Genomic DNA, 13,166 nt, shown 5'->3' on the forward strand with positions numbered 1-13,166 from the left:
GATGATATTGACAAATGAAGAGATATTTGATGACTGAAATGAAATTTAGAATGGAAGCCAATGAAAGGAGGGAGCGCAGAAGGCGCCTCCAAGAGCTTCTGGAAGGACGGAGACTAGGAAATAAAATAATACAACATATTTCTACCTCTTTTCCGACATAAATAATAACATTTAACCATTTTTCTTCCAAATTTGAACACATCATTGGTTATAAGTTGGGGCTGACGACCCCTATTGGGCCCTTTAAGATATTAAATTTTGTTGTCCCTTAGCTAGAACCTCAAATCAATAGGTTCAAGTTTCTTAGTTTGACTTACAACCATTTTATTAGAAAGCTTAAGGAAAAAAAAAGAAAAAGGCAGCGAATTTTGTTTGTCATTATAAGGATTGCAGAAGAGCAGAAGAGGGATAAAAGGGTAAATGCGTGTGTGTGATTAGGAAGACATCAAATCATGGGAGCTTCAATAAATGCAAGGATTTTGAGTGGGTTGCCTTCTAGTTTCGGTATCCACCCACCACACAAGCCTTTTGGCACCAACATTGAGACTCTGCTTTAGAATATATAGATTTTTTTAGGGTACTATTATTATTTTCATCTTAATCAATTTTTAAGTAATAATTCAATATTAATGTTATCCCATAAATGCGGCGTGGGCAGACACTTGGGTGAGATGGGTACGGGCCATTTGCTTCTGGGCCGCTCCATGTCAGCATTGGGCCCACCTGGTTCAAGCTCAACCCAAATCCCAAACTCTACCACCTCACCAATTCACTTGATGGTTAGTGGTCCACTTTCTGCACATCACCATCCATTCACTTAAATGGGTGTTCTATTTTCACTTAGTCTTCGGTCTTCTTCTCAGTAATGCCACGCCAATTTCGTGTGCTCAGTTGTCTACCACGCGCCATATCTCGCGCTTCGTAGTGTTGATATGTGACTCCCCTGTCAGCTCTGACACACTGTCAGGTTCCGATTTCTAAAACGTTTATATACGATTAGAGTTTGGATTTGTGGATAATCCCCTGATGAGTGATGACAAAGGAAACCAAGTTTCAGCGCCTTTCCATGTTTCCAATTTTCAATTTCAATGGCGTCGCTTGCCTGCTCAACATCTCTCTTCTGCTGCCCCTGTTATCCTGCGCAACCGCTCAGACCGCCGCAGAGCAGTCTCCCCCGCCCTCCGAACTCATGTCGTTAGCGCAGAAGTTCAACCCCTCCATGGCTATTGTAATGATCGCCATCGTAAGCGCCTTCTTCTTTATGGGGTTTTTCTCAGTTTACCTCCGCCAGTGTATCGAACGCCGCGTCCGCGGACGATTCAACACGGAAATCGTTGGAATTGGCGGACATCGCTCGTGGATGGCGGCTCGTGGTCTGAACAGCTCGGATATCGAGAGGTTTCCCACTTTCGTATACTCGGCGGTAAAGGCGCACAAGATAGGGAAAGAGGGGCTGGAATGCGCGGTGTGCCTAAACGAGTTCGAAGACGATGAAACGCTGCGTTTGCTCCCCAAGTGCAATCACGTGTTTCACTCCGACTGTATCGATCTTTGGTTGGCCTCTCACGTCACTTGTCCTGTTTGTCGTGCCAACCTTACTCCCAAACCAGGTGAAAAATTCTGCGCTCCCGTACCCATTTTTGGGCCGGAAACTGAATCCGATGAATCGGACACCAGAGTAGAGATCGTTGAGACGCCAAACCAAGTTCCGATTGCCGTGGACGCGCAGTCCCCAGATGTAATGAACCATGGCCGGGACACGCCGAATCGTCCGCCAAGATCAAGATCGATAAGGGCACGAATCACTGGAATGTTCCCGCGTTCGCACTCCACGGGTCATTCGCTGATTCAACCGGGTGAGAATCGCGAGAGGTTTACGCTCAGATTACCGGAGGAGATAAGAAATCAGATCATGAATACGAGTTTAAGTCGTACAAAGAGTTGGGTAGCATTGCCGGGTGTGCAGAGCTCGAAAAGGGGATACAGGGCCAATAGTGTGGGAAGTCTTCGGGGAAAGACCTATTTTAACTACGAGCAATTCAACGGGGAGGTCAGGGCGGAACGGTTGGGTTTTTCCATGACGCCACCTTTCGTCCCAAGGACAGGTTCCTCCCACGCCCGCTCGCCCCAGGGCTGCGAGGGATCTTTGACTCCTAAGACTCTCTTCAGGTCCCTAAAATCCCCCTTCGATCGTCTTTTTCTTCCGGGAGGCAGCGTTGGTGAACGCCTATCTGATAGACCCCGCTCCGATAGTCCCGTTTAGATGTCAATCATGGGCTCCGGGCTTTAGAACTTGGTTTTTAATTTGTTCCGTTTGGTTTCAAACCAAACAACAGGTTTTACAGGGTTAGAGAGGAGATCTCCTTCCATCTTTATGATTTTGAGACTGTGAGTTGAATTCAAGAGTTTTTTCCATTGAATGAGTGGATGTGCATGCTGTAAGCCTGTACCAAAGTGGTGTGAATCTCGATTGTTGACCAAACTGTTTTAAGTGGTGACTGCCTTCCGGATTTGGGTCGTTTTACCAGTGGCAGTGGGGATGGACATCAGCACCCAGCCCAAATACTTCTGGGCTGGTCTTGATTTGGTAAGGACTCAGGACTCTGGACTGTTTCTAAAATTCCAATCTCCCAACCATAAAGCGGCCCTGTTCTTCAGTATCGATGGCTTGCCTGCGATGGAACCAGGAGGAATGGACTACAGCTTCACAAAAAACAAAGATCTCTTACTGGATATAAGCCTATTGGGCCCTTTGTTTTAGGCTCTGCATAATGCAGAAGCCCAACTCTGTTTGTCATGCATGAAATTATCCAATGATCGGGCTAAAACTTCGAAAAAGAATTTGGGCTAATAAATTGTCATTCCAGATAGTACGGATTCATCAATCATATAATGATCACTATTATTCAAATTTATTAGAATGTCATCACTTTACTCACCATGTCTTCCAAGTTCTAACTAAACAAGCAATATTAAAGAAAAATAACTATGATTGTTAAACTACCACTTAATCCAAAGCTTAAGTTTGATAAACCAAAGTCCTTATATTATGTTAAACTGGTTGATACGTAGGTTATATCTTGCAAACAGTGCTCTACTTATGTCATACTTTGGTATAACATTGAAATTTAACTAATTATCGAAGATGATTTAATGTGAGATTGACTTAGACCTTATTTGTTTGTTTGTTTGTTTTTAAGTTAAATTTTAAAAACCGTTTATTTTTATTTTTTCTTAACTCATCACCTTTTTATTTTTTAAAATGTTATCTTAATGAAAATATAATTATTTTAAAATTTTGAAAATTTTCGACTTAAAAACATACTTAAAAAATGTTAATTTGTTAATTTTAAACTTAAATATTTATGTTTTATTAATTGAAAACGTATTATTTGATGCTTTTAATATTAATATTGTTTGAAAAAAACTAAATTAAAAATATTTTGAAACTAATAATTTTGTACATATTATTATTATTATTATTGTTAGATAATGAGCTTAATAGACACTAATATGAGATTAAAGAATTACTGATTGTGATAGGGAATTAATAAAAAATTTCGAGTTTTGGTATGCACTTATTCATGATTTAAATTAGTTTTGATTTTAAGCAATATTATTATTAAATTATTTACGAAAACTTTACAATACATTTTATTTTCCTAAGAGTTAGGGGTGCAAATGGAGGGATATAAAAATTTTGAATCTCCTACTCAAAACATCAAATTGAATTTATCTAAATTAAGGAGGAATGTCCCTCTTCGCCCCCTATGTAGATCGACCATTAGCTTGTTTTTGAGTGTGGACTTGCATAATTAGTGGCAAATATCGTGGGCCATAATGGATTGGACTTGGGCAACATTGCACAAGGCCCATGGACTCACACTTCCTCTTTTAGGACCTTGGTGTCACTATTGGATTAAGGAACCATTCATGTTCTTTGGAAAAACCTTGGGCTATTGAATGGGACACGAGAAAGAGAGAGGAAGTAAGGCTTGTTTCGCAATTGCTTTTCATAACAATTATGTATAATAAAAAAAAGAATAAAATATGTTTCATAATAAAAAAATAAAATTTTATTTTTTAAAATAGAAATATAGTGTTTTCAGAAAACATTTTTTATTTATTTTCTAATGATTGCTTTAAAAAATAATCATATAAATATCATAATGATTAAAAATAAAATATTATATATAAAATCTATTTTAAAAACATATTTAAATATATAAAAAACAAATCAAGGACATTTCAAGCTTTCAAACATACTTTTATTTTAGTAAATAACATAAAATAATTTTCAAAACTATTTTTGAAAACACTTTCCAAATAGAATTTAAGAATTTACTATTCTCCTAGTTTTCTTTCTTGTAAGTATCCTTATGAAATATTAAAATAAAACTTTAATAAATTAATTAATTATAATTATTTTATTATCAAATTCTATTGATCGATAGATCGATAGTTAAAAATACAAAAATTATCATGATAATTTTTTAATAAGTTGTAATTACATATACAAAAATATGACTTATAAATAAAGTTATAACTTTTTTTAAAAATAATTATACATAAATAATTATTTCCTTTTATTTTTTAATAGATTAAATATTTTAGTATTAAATTTGTTTTCATCTCTTCATTACATTGTATAATATCACATATTTTGTCATACATAAATTATTAAATTATTTTCTTCAACAAGAAAACTTTTATATGTAGATTATTGTTTGCTTTACCATTTATATACATTATTATCCCATTTTTATGCAATCAATATTTTTCTTTTCGAATTATAGTAAGATATTTCTTGTATTTTTGGTTTTTAAATCTCGTCTTTCTTCTATCACACCCCAAAACCCACTTTAAGGACATAAGAGTCATTTTTATGACCATCGTTTTTACTCTTCAAAGTGCAAGTGATTCAAATAATTATTTTCTAACAAAAATATCACCGATTACCAAATTTCTATTCAAAGTAAGTAAAACATGCTATAATCTTCAAAATTCATCTTGAAAGAGAAAAAGTTAACACAGATAACCACTTTCCTATTATTTGAAACAACTTGAAACTTAAAACAAATCAAATAGTAATTAGTTTCCAACATTTAATAGTATACCAAAATAAAAGTTTAAACCAAAATCTAATAAGGATAAATTCTCGTCACCCATGGCTTGAACTAAAAATACTTAGAAAAATGATTAACAAAAGGGAATGAATTCAAAGCTCAATAAAAAATATATATCAATACAACTTATGGATAAAAAAAAAAATCAATTATGAAAGTAAATAGAAGATGCAATGTACAATTTTTTTCATAAAAACTCTTGAGTTTAAACATGGTAAGCTGTCAACTTAAAAATGACATTAGATAAGATTTTATTGTTCTATTATATGAAACTTTACAAATGAATGAATAGTCTCAAATTTGTTCATTTTTAATTGAGGTTCAAAACAATTATATTTCCTATCATTTCTTGTAAAGGTTGAGAATAATCACCTTATGGATTAGGGTTAAACAAACTAAAATCAAACACTTTTGTTTCTATATTCAAGATCACAAAAAAGAAAAAAGAAAAAAGAAAAAAGAAAAAAGAACATAGGACATATTTGGTAACTGTTTTAAAAAACAATTTAAAAAAAATAATTTTTAAAAATATTTTTGAAAATTATTCTCTAACAACCCTTATAAAACAAATGAAAACAATATAAAACAATTAAAAGTTATTATCTGAAAATACTATTTTTTCTGTTCTTAAAAATAGAAAATAGAAAACAATTTTTTTTTTGTTAAACGTATTTTCTATGTTTTTTATTGTGAAAAACATAAATTATTCTAAAAAAACAGTTTCCTAACATACCCATGATATCTCCATTTTTTTTATTATTTTTTATTGTTATAAACAATAAAAGATAATCAAACATATTTTTCTTGCAAAAATATAGTTGATATATCATCAATGTAAAAAAACAAAATAACATTCAAAATTATGCTCACCTAACACACAGAAAACAAAAAAAGATTCGAAATTCAACTCTATCCTCACATAACACAACAAAAACAACTAGTATTATCCAACATTAATTCAATACTTATCCTCACGTTTTTTTTCTTTGTTTAAAACGATTCGTCACATAACACATGTTTTCATTTTTTTTTAATAATTTTTCTTCCAAGGACAAACATTATTCGTATCCATTTATTACCATACATTTTTCTCCAAATCATTCTTTTCTGCAATATGATTTCTTTATCTTCTATTTATTTTTATTTTTATTATTTAAATCTACTTATTTAAATATTTAAAAATTTTCTATCTCCATCAATAAATTTATCAATGTTTTCTTTTCTTCCATTTATTTTACTTTTATATTTTAAATTTAATCATTTGAATATTTAGAATTTCTTTATCTTTATCTTTATCAATAAATCTATTTATTTTCATATATATATATATATATATATATATATATATATATATATATATATTTTATAAAATAAATAAACCATACTCTAATCTATATTTAAAATTTTCAAACATAAGATTTAAATGTTTCAAAATAATATTTAAATTGTTTAAAATTATTTAACGAATCTAAAATAAAAATTTAAGGATTAAAATCTTATCTTAAAAAATTTATATTGAAATCTTAAACTTTCAAATCCTATAACATTTGATTTTTGTGATGAAAAAAAAATTTATACTATGGGTTTTTAATATGAAAAAAAAATTGTATTATTTTTTAATTTATATTTTTTAAAAATTTAAGATATACAAAATAGTAAGAACCATGAAATGAGTACAAAGGGGGCAAATGTTAGGCAAGTATACTCGTTAAATTTTCTAAGGCGGACACCTGCTCTCTTCATCCAACATTTGTCAGATTCTTCGCTAATTAAAAAGATAGATTTGATAGTGTAGAAGACACTTTCCATTGATTTTATCTTTTTAAATTTTTAGGGAAATTTTCAAACATATTTAATTTATTTGGATTTGTTTTATGATTGTATTAATTATTTATGAACAATCAAAACATTATAGAAATAAGATTACAGTAAATTTAGTTTTTCTAATAATGTTAAAATAATTATTTAGAACTTATGTTACTATTTCAACATCAAATAGTAGCTAAGGGTGATTATCTAACCTAAATTATAGATTCAAATTACAAGACAAATTGAAAGAGGAAGTACAAATATTTTCTTCTCAATGTTGACTATTGAGAATGCAAGTGGTTGAAGGAATATGTATATAAATATATGTTCCTTTCAATTTTATCAAATAATAGTCTTTTTTTTTTTTTTTGTTGTCTATAAAAATGAAATAGAATGGTTCATATGTTTCTAAATATTGTAGCATTTTCAAAAAGATATACTCACTTACCCACTCAAATTCGCAATCTTTTTTTTTTCTTTTAACTGTTTCATTTTGCAACATTTTAAAATATTAGAAAATTTCCTAAAGTTTGTCTAAATCATTTTAAACTTTTATCATACAATGTTGAAATTATAAAATAATAAATTATTCAATAATTTCATAAATCCAAACAAATCCAATCATCTAACAAAAATTATAATTTTACAACACATCATTGTTGGGGATTTAATGTAACCCGTACATGATTCCAATATCAACAATAGAGTGCAAACTCCTAATCTAACATTTAAGGCAAACCTATTTTAATTTAGAAGCACACATGATATTAGAGAAAACAAAGGTCTATGAGAGAGGGTTCTCACCCTCTTTTTCACGTTTTTTTTTTCCTTCGTTTCTTTTTTTTTTTCATTCTTTGCAATCTTTTCTCTTTTTTTGGAAAAGATACCAACTTAGCCATTAGAGAGGGATTCTCGTGATTTTAGCTTAAATAATTAAGATAAAAACTAAGATATGAATACATACTTATTGAATTTTTTTTTAAAAAATCATTGAAGAAATATAAACAATAGAATTAAGAAGTCATTTATAAACAAAACGAGGTGATGATAACAAATATAATATTTATTTGATAATAATTTTAAGAAGTATTTTTAATTTTTTTTAATAATTAAAAAAAATGAAAAGTTTTAAGAATTAGAAAAAAAAAAGAAAAAAGTTAAAAACACTTTTTAAATATGTTACGCAATTATACCTACGCACTTATAACACGAATTTCCGTACCTAGTGGGAGCAAAAATAATTGAAGGTGATGTGTGTGGTTGGACTGTGTGGGAGGACGGTGGGACGAGACGGGAGAGGTGACTAGCCTTTTCTTTGGAGGAGTGTGCTTGCTTGGCCTTTCCTTTTCGAGATCCCAGCAAACCCACCTTAATTGCTAGGAGTCAGCCCATTTCATTTCCACCACTCGTTTACAAGGACCTAAAGCTATCCTTACAAATTTTATCGTCCGTTGTTCAATCTTGTTCTCTAGGATCCCAGACAAGCCGGCCTATCATGACATTATTGTGTGTACCAACTGCAAATTAGACCCACGAAAACTGAGCCACACCCGTACTCATGGAACTCGTTGGTTTGAAAATACCTTGAGTTGTCTTGGGTAAATCAATCTTTTCAGAAGACTTTTTTAGCGTGGAAAATAAATTTGTTTTTAAAAATATGAGATTGATGTAAAACGTGTTCTATTTTATCTATTTATTTTTTAATAATGTTTCTTAAAAATAATATGCATTTTTAAAAAGTCCTGATGGTACACGCGGTGGTATCTCTTGCTCACAGCTAAACTCAGCGTGGATCATCTGTTTTGCACATGAAGAATTTTTTTGGTTATCAACTACTTCATTCCTAGACCATAAGCCACGGGAATAGTTATGGTAGCCGAAGCAAAAAAGATTTGGTCGGCTGATCGGTGGGTTATTTATTTATTTATTTATTATATTTAGACCACCCTTTTGAAAAAATATTTATAAAAATAATTACAAATTTATAACATCCAAATTTATAATAATTTATGGAACATTAATAAAAAATTATTTTTTAAAGAAACAACTTCAATAGTTAAATTACATTAAAGTTATCTTTCAAAAAGCTTAAAATTACTATTTTAAAAGATAAATGACATGATACAAAATTATACAATGCAAAATGATCAAAAGATGTACAACTTCCTAGTATTAAAGTTAAAGGAGAGGCTTGAATTGAGACACTTTTCAACATTGATTAAATATCGTAAAAAGTTTTATATACTTTCATAAAATGACGGTAATATAAAAAAATAATGTTATTTTATTTCATTTAACTTAAACACTACAATTTTTTTTACAATGGTAAAATCAAATCATCATTTTAGTTTATAGTGTTAGTGTTCTCCATTATCTCTTAATTAAAAGAAAACATGATTGAGAAATTAAGGATGCTGAAGGAAACAAAAATCCTATCCCATAATACTAGTTACGAATTAACAAAGACAGATTTATCATGATATATAATGTATTATTTTCTTTTAAAAAACAATTGCTTCTTGTTATAGTTGAAAAAAAAAAAAGCTAAAATCTATGTTGATGACTAAAATAAATAAATAAATAAAAGGAGTCATGATCTCTTAAAAAACATTTAAGAAACTTAAAAAATATATGTAAGAATCTCGTCCAAATCAAAAACCAATTTCTAAGACAAAATTTGCTAATTTATTCATAACTTAAGATAAAGAAATGAATGTTTTTTCCACTTATTATATTTGTTAAATTACCTTACCCTTGTTTTAATCGATATTTATAGTAGCTTTTTAAGACAAACAATCACTTGTCACAAAGGAGGAGAGAAAATGTTCTTTTGAGTATGCATAATTTTTTATTTGGAGAGCACATTCATCATTGAGATGGTTAAGAAGACAAAAGTTCCCATTTGGGGTAAAAAAATGAATAATTTTCTAATATTTAATTCTCTTAGCTTATGAAATGATATATATATATATATATAATTTTAGGATATTTATATAAAGTTCTGAAAATAAATAATAAAATTGAGGGCCACCATTGCCAAATTATTATCTCCACTTTTCTGACTTCTAAAAAAAGTGTAGATTGGAAATAATTTTTCAACCGTGGTATTTTAAGATACGTCTTTTAAAAGCGGGATATTTTTGGTTGTGTGACAGACTCCACATATTATACAACGGACATCTAACAGTAGCCAGGATTAGTTCTGGCCAGAAAATTTCAGGGACCACATGGATGCCTTTCTACTTGTATATATAGGGGTGTTAGCGTGGATGTGTATGACAAATTAAGTTAAGAGATAAGAACGTGGGTTGTTCCACCTCTTGGAGTGCAGCTTTTGTCAAAGTATTTGTTGCAGGGTATCCCGGAGAACGGGGCGCTAGCGGCTAACGTGCTGCACAGGGGACGCCAACTTAATGAACTTATACTCTCAGAAGAATATGGGAATCAAAGGACTAGTTGAGTCGGGGTATCTAAACTCCATTCCGCCCGAGTATGTGTTTCCCTCAAATCTAAATGATTTAGAAGTAGAAGAAGTTCCAACAGTGGATTTTTCACAACTCACTGCTGGTACACCTGATGAAAGATCCAAAGCCATCCAAGTCATTGGCAAGGCATGTCGGGAATGGGGATTTTTTATGGTAACGTTTACTACAAAGTTGGCTAGCTACCTTATTTTTATTTTATTTTATTTTAGTGCATGGTGTATATTCTTGTATATATGTGCACGTGGTGAGTGAGGTTTTGATGTGATACTATAATTTATACTAGGTAATAAATCACAGCATGCCCAGGAGACTCATGGATGAGATGCTGAATGTAGGCGAAAGGTTCTTTGATCTCGCCGAGGAGGAAAAGCAAGACCATGCAGGAAAAGAATTGTTTGATCCAATAAGGTGTGGAACAGGCTTTAATAACGGACTGGGCAATGTGTTTCTCTGGAGGGATTATCTCAAGGTTCATGTTCATCCCCACTTTCATGCTCCTCACAAACCCGCTGATTTCAGGTAATTGAGATCATGCTCATTGCCATTTGTAAGTCCACTTGATAATCAAATTTAAAGTATGTTTCACAATGTTTCTGCTCACCGTTATAAAAATGTTTTCTTTAAAAGTATTTTTAAAAGAATTATATTTTAAGTATTTTTTTAGAAAATACTCTCGGTAATTTTCAATACCAAAAGTGATTTTTTATATTTTTAAAAATATTTCCTGAATTTTATTAAACATTTAATTTTGTTTTCCAAAAATACTTTTAATGTTAAAACACTTTTAAAATTATTGTCAACTAGTTTCTTACAAAAAGTGATATTTGTAACCATTTTTCAATGACAGTGTTTTCTTTTAAAAGAATTAATTATTAAGCGTCTCTAATAACCATTACAAGTGAATTTTTTAATTATTTAGAAGTGATTTTTTGGATTTAACGGCTAACTATTCTTCAAAAATGTTTTCTTTTAGCTAGAAGTGTTTTTTTGAAAACATTTTCAAATGTCCTCTTATTGCATGAAAAATCTCAAATTTAGGAAAAACCAAATGATGGATCTAATTCAGCTAACTTTTTTAATCCCAAAAAACTGAAGCAAATTTTGCATGCACCAGCAGCGCTACCATGATTGCAAAAATGAACCAAAGTCCTTGGTGCATGATGAACTGCATCTTATTGTGCATAAAGTTAATCTCACCTCACCTCATGGTTAGAAGGTTTTTTGTTTTTGGGTTTTTCCATATCATTATGACTCACTACCCTATATATGGTGTGTCTGCTGTTTTTGAAATCTACCTTTCCTTGAAGCCTAGCATAAAGTTAAGCAAGAGGAAGCAGTTCCATAAAAAAATTCCAAAGAAACCTTTTCATTATAGAATGCAATTGTGTGAAAGGACCCAATTGCAACCCAACAAAAAGCTTCTGGATAGGATACTCAAATCCAAAAATGCATGGCTGCTAATTAATTACATTATTTTGAATTTTAAAAATAAGATGGTCTGTTATCATGGGTTTAGAGAGACTTCAGAAGAATACTGCAAAAAAGCTCGAGACGTGGCTGAAGAATTGCTAAAAGGGATATCCAAAAGCTTGGGGCAGGAAGAAAACTACATACATAAGAAAATGGATGTAGAATCAGGATCGCAGCTGCTTGTTATGAATCTTTATCCACCATGCCCGCGGCCAGAACTTGTAATGGGGATGCCCCCTCATTCGGATCATGGCATCTTGACACTCCTGATGCAGAATGATGTGTGTGGCCTTCAAATTCTACACAACGGCAAGTGGGTGCCCGTCAACCCCCCTCCTTATTCTTTTCTTGTCAACACAGGGGATCATATGGAGGTATGTATATCATTCTCAGGCTTCATTTCTCTCTATATAAAGTAGATCTTCTAAGAAGAATTTTTTTGTTAATGTATGAATTGTAATCCCATGAATGCAGATACTGACAAATGGGCGGTACGAAAGTGTGGTGCACCAAGTTGTGGTGAATAGCAATGCCACAAGGATGACCATAGCAACAGGACATGGACCACCACTGGGCGCCATTATAAGCCCAGCAGCAGAGCTGGTAGACAGTGAAAACCATCCCCCAAAGTACCAGGGAATGAAATATAGGGACTACATCGAGCTTCAACAAACCAATCAACTCGAAGGCAAATCCTGCTTGGATCGTGTTCGAATTTGACCTATGCAATCATAATATTCGTGTTAAAGTTTCCTGTCCTTAGAAACGTATGGTAGGACATGCGATGAATCGCAATGCGTCGAATTAATTAGTGACCCCTAGATGGTCCTCTACTGAAATGCTTGCCTAGAGTGATTTTGACGTTTCAAGTAAAGCTGGTGCACAAAAAGGTGTCCTTAAATACTTGTCTTTTTTCTTTTGTTTTTTTCCTTTCCGTATCCACCTTATCAAATCACAAGAGAACAGGATGGCCTGGAAAGATAATGCCTATTTGATTAAATAGGTCAAAATTTAACTTATCATGTGAAACCGACTCCCATATTCAGTGGTGGAGCCTGGTGGGACACAAATAGATGAATTATTTCAAGGAGGGACAATGATATATAACGTAAGTAGAAAACAGTTTTTTTCCTTAAGCATAACGTCAAGGGCTCTAAACCCTTATACTATAATTTTCTTTTTCTTTTTTTAGGGGGGGCATGTGCCCCTCCTGGTCCGTAGCTGGTTTTGTCAAAGCCATCAAATTTCTTTTACATCAATTACACAAGTATTTTTT

The 13,166-nt window shown here is 31.8% G+C and overlaps 2 protein-coding genes across 2 annotated transcripts; both read left to right on the forward strand.

Moving 5' to 3' along the window:
* Window positions 1-855: 855 nt before the first annotated feature.
* On the forward strand, window positions 856-2,868 carry LOC100259131 (RING-H2 finger protein ATL11). The gene has a single exon (XM_002283988.4). The coding sequence runs from the start codon at window positions 1,034-1,036 to the stop codon at window positions 2,261-2,263; it is 1,230 nt and encodes a 409-aa protein (XP_002284024.1). The 5' UTR covers window positions 856-1,033; the 3' UTR covers window positions 2,264-2,868.
* A 7,339-nt stretch (window positions 2,869-10,207) lies between these two features.
* On the forward strand, window positions 10,208-12,791 carry LOC100264331 (2-oxoglutarate-dependent dioxygenase 19). Its single transcript, XM_002285694.4, has 4 exons — window positions 10,208-10,573; window positions 10,704-10,939; window positions 11,937-12,264; window positions 12,365-12,791. The coding sequence occupies exons 1-4, from the start codon at window positions 10,349-10,351 to the stop codon at window positions 12,608-12,610; spliced, it is 1,035 nt and encodes a 344-aa protein (XP_002285730.1). The 5' UTR covers window positions 10,208-10,348; the 3' UTR covers window positions 12,611-12,791.
* The last annotated feature ends 375 nt before the right edge of the window (window positions 12,792-13,166 follow it).

This window comes from Vitis vinifera, chromosome 18 (genome assembly GCF_030704535.1).
Source record: "Vitis vinifera cultivar Pinot Noir 40024 chromosome 18, ASM3070453v1".
NCBI classification, from domain to species: Eukaryota; Viridiplantae; Streptophyta; class Magnoliopsida; order Vitales; family Vitaceae; genus Vitis; species Vitis vinifera.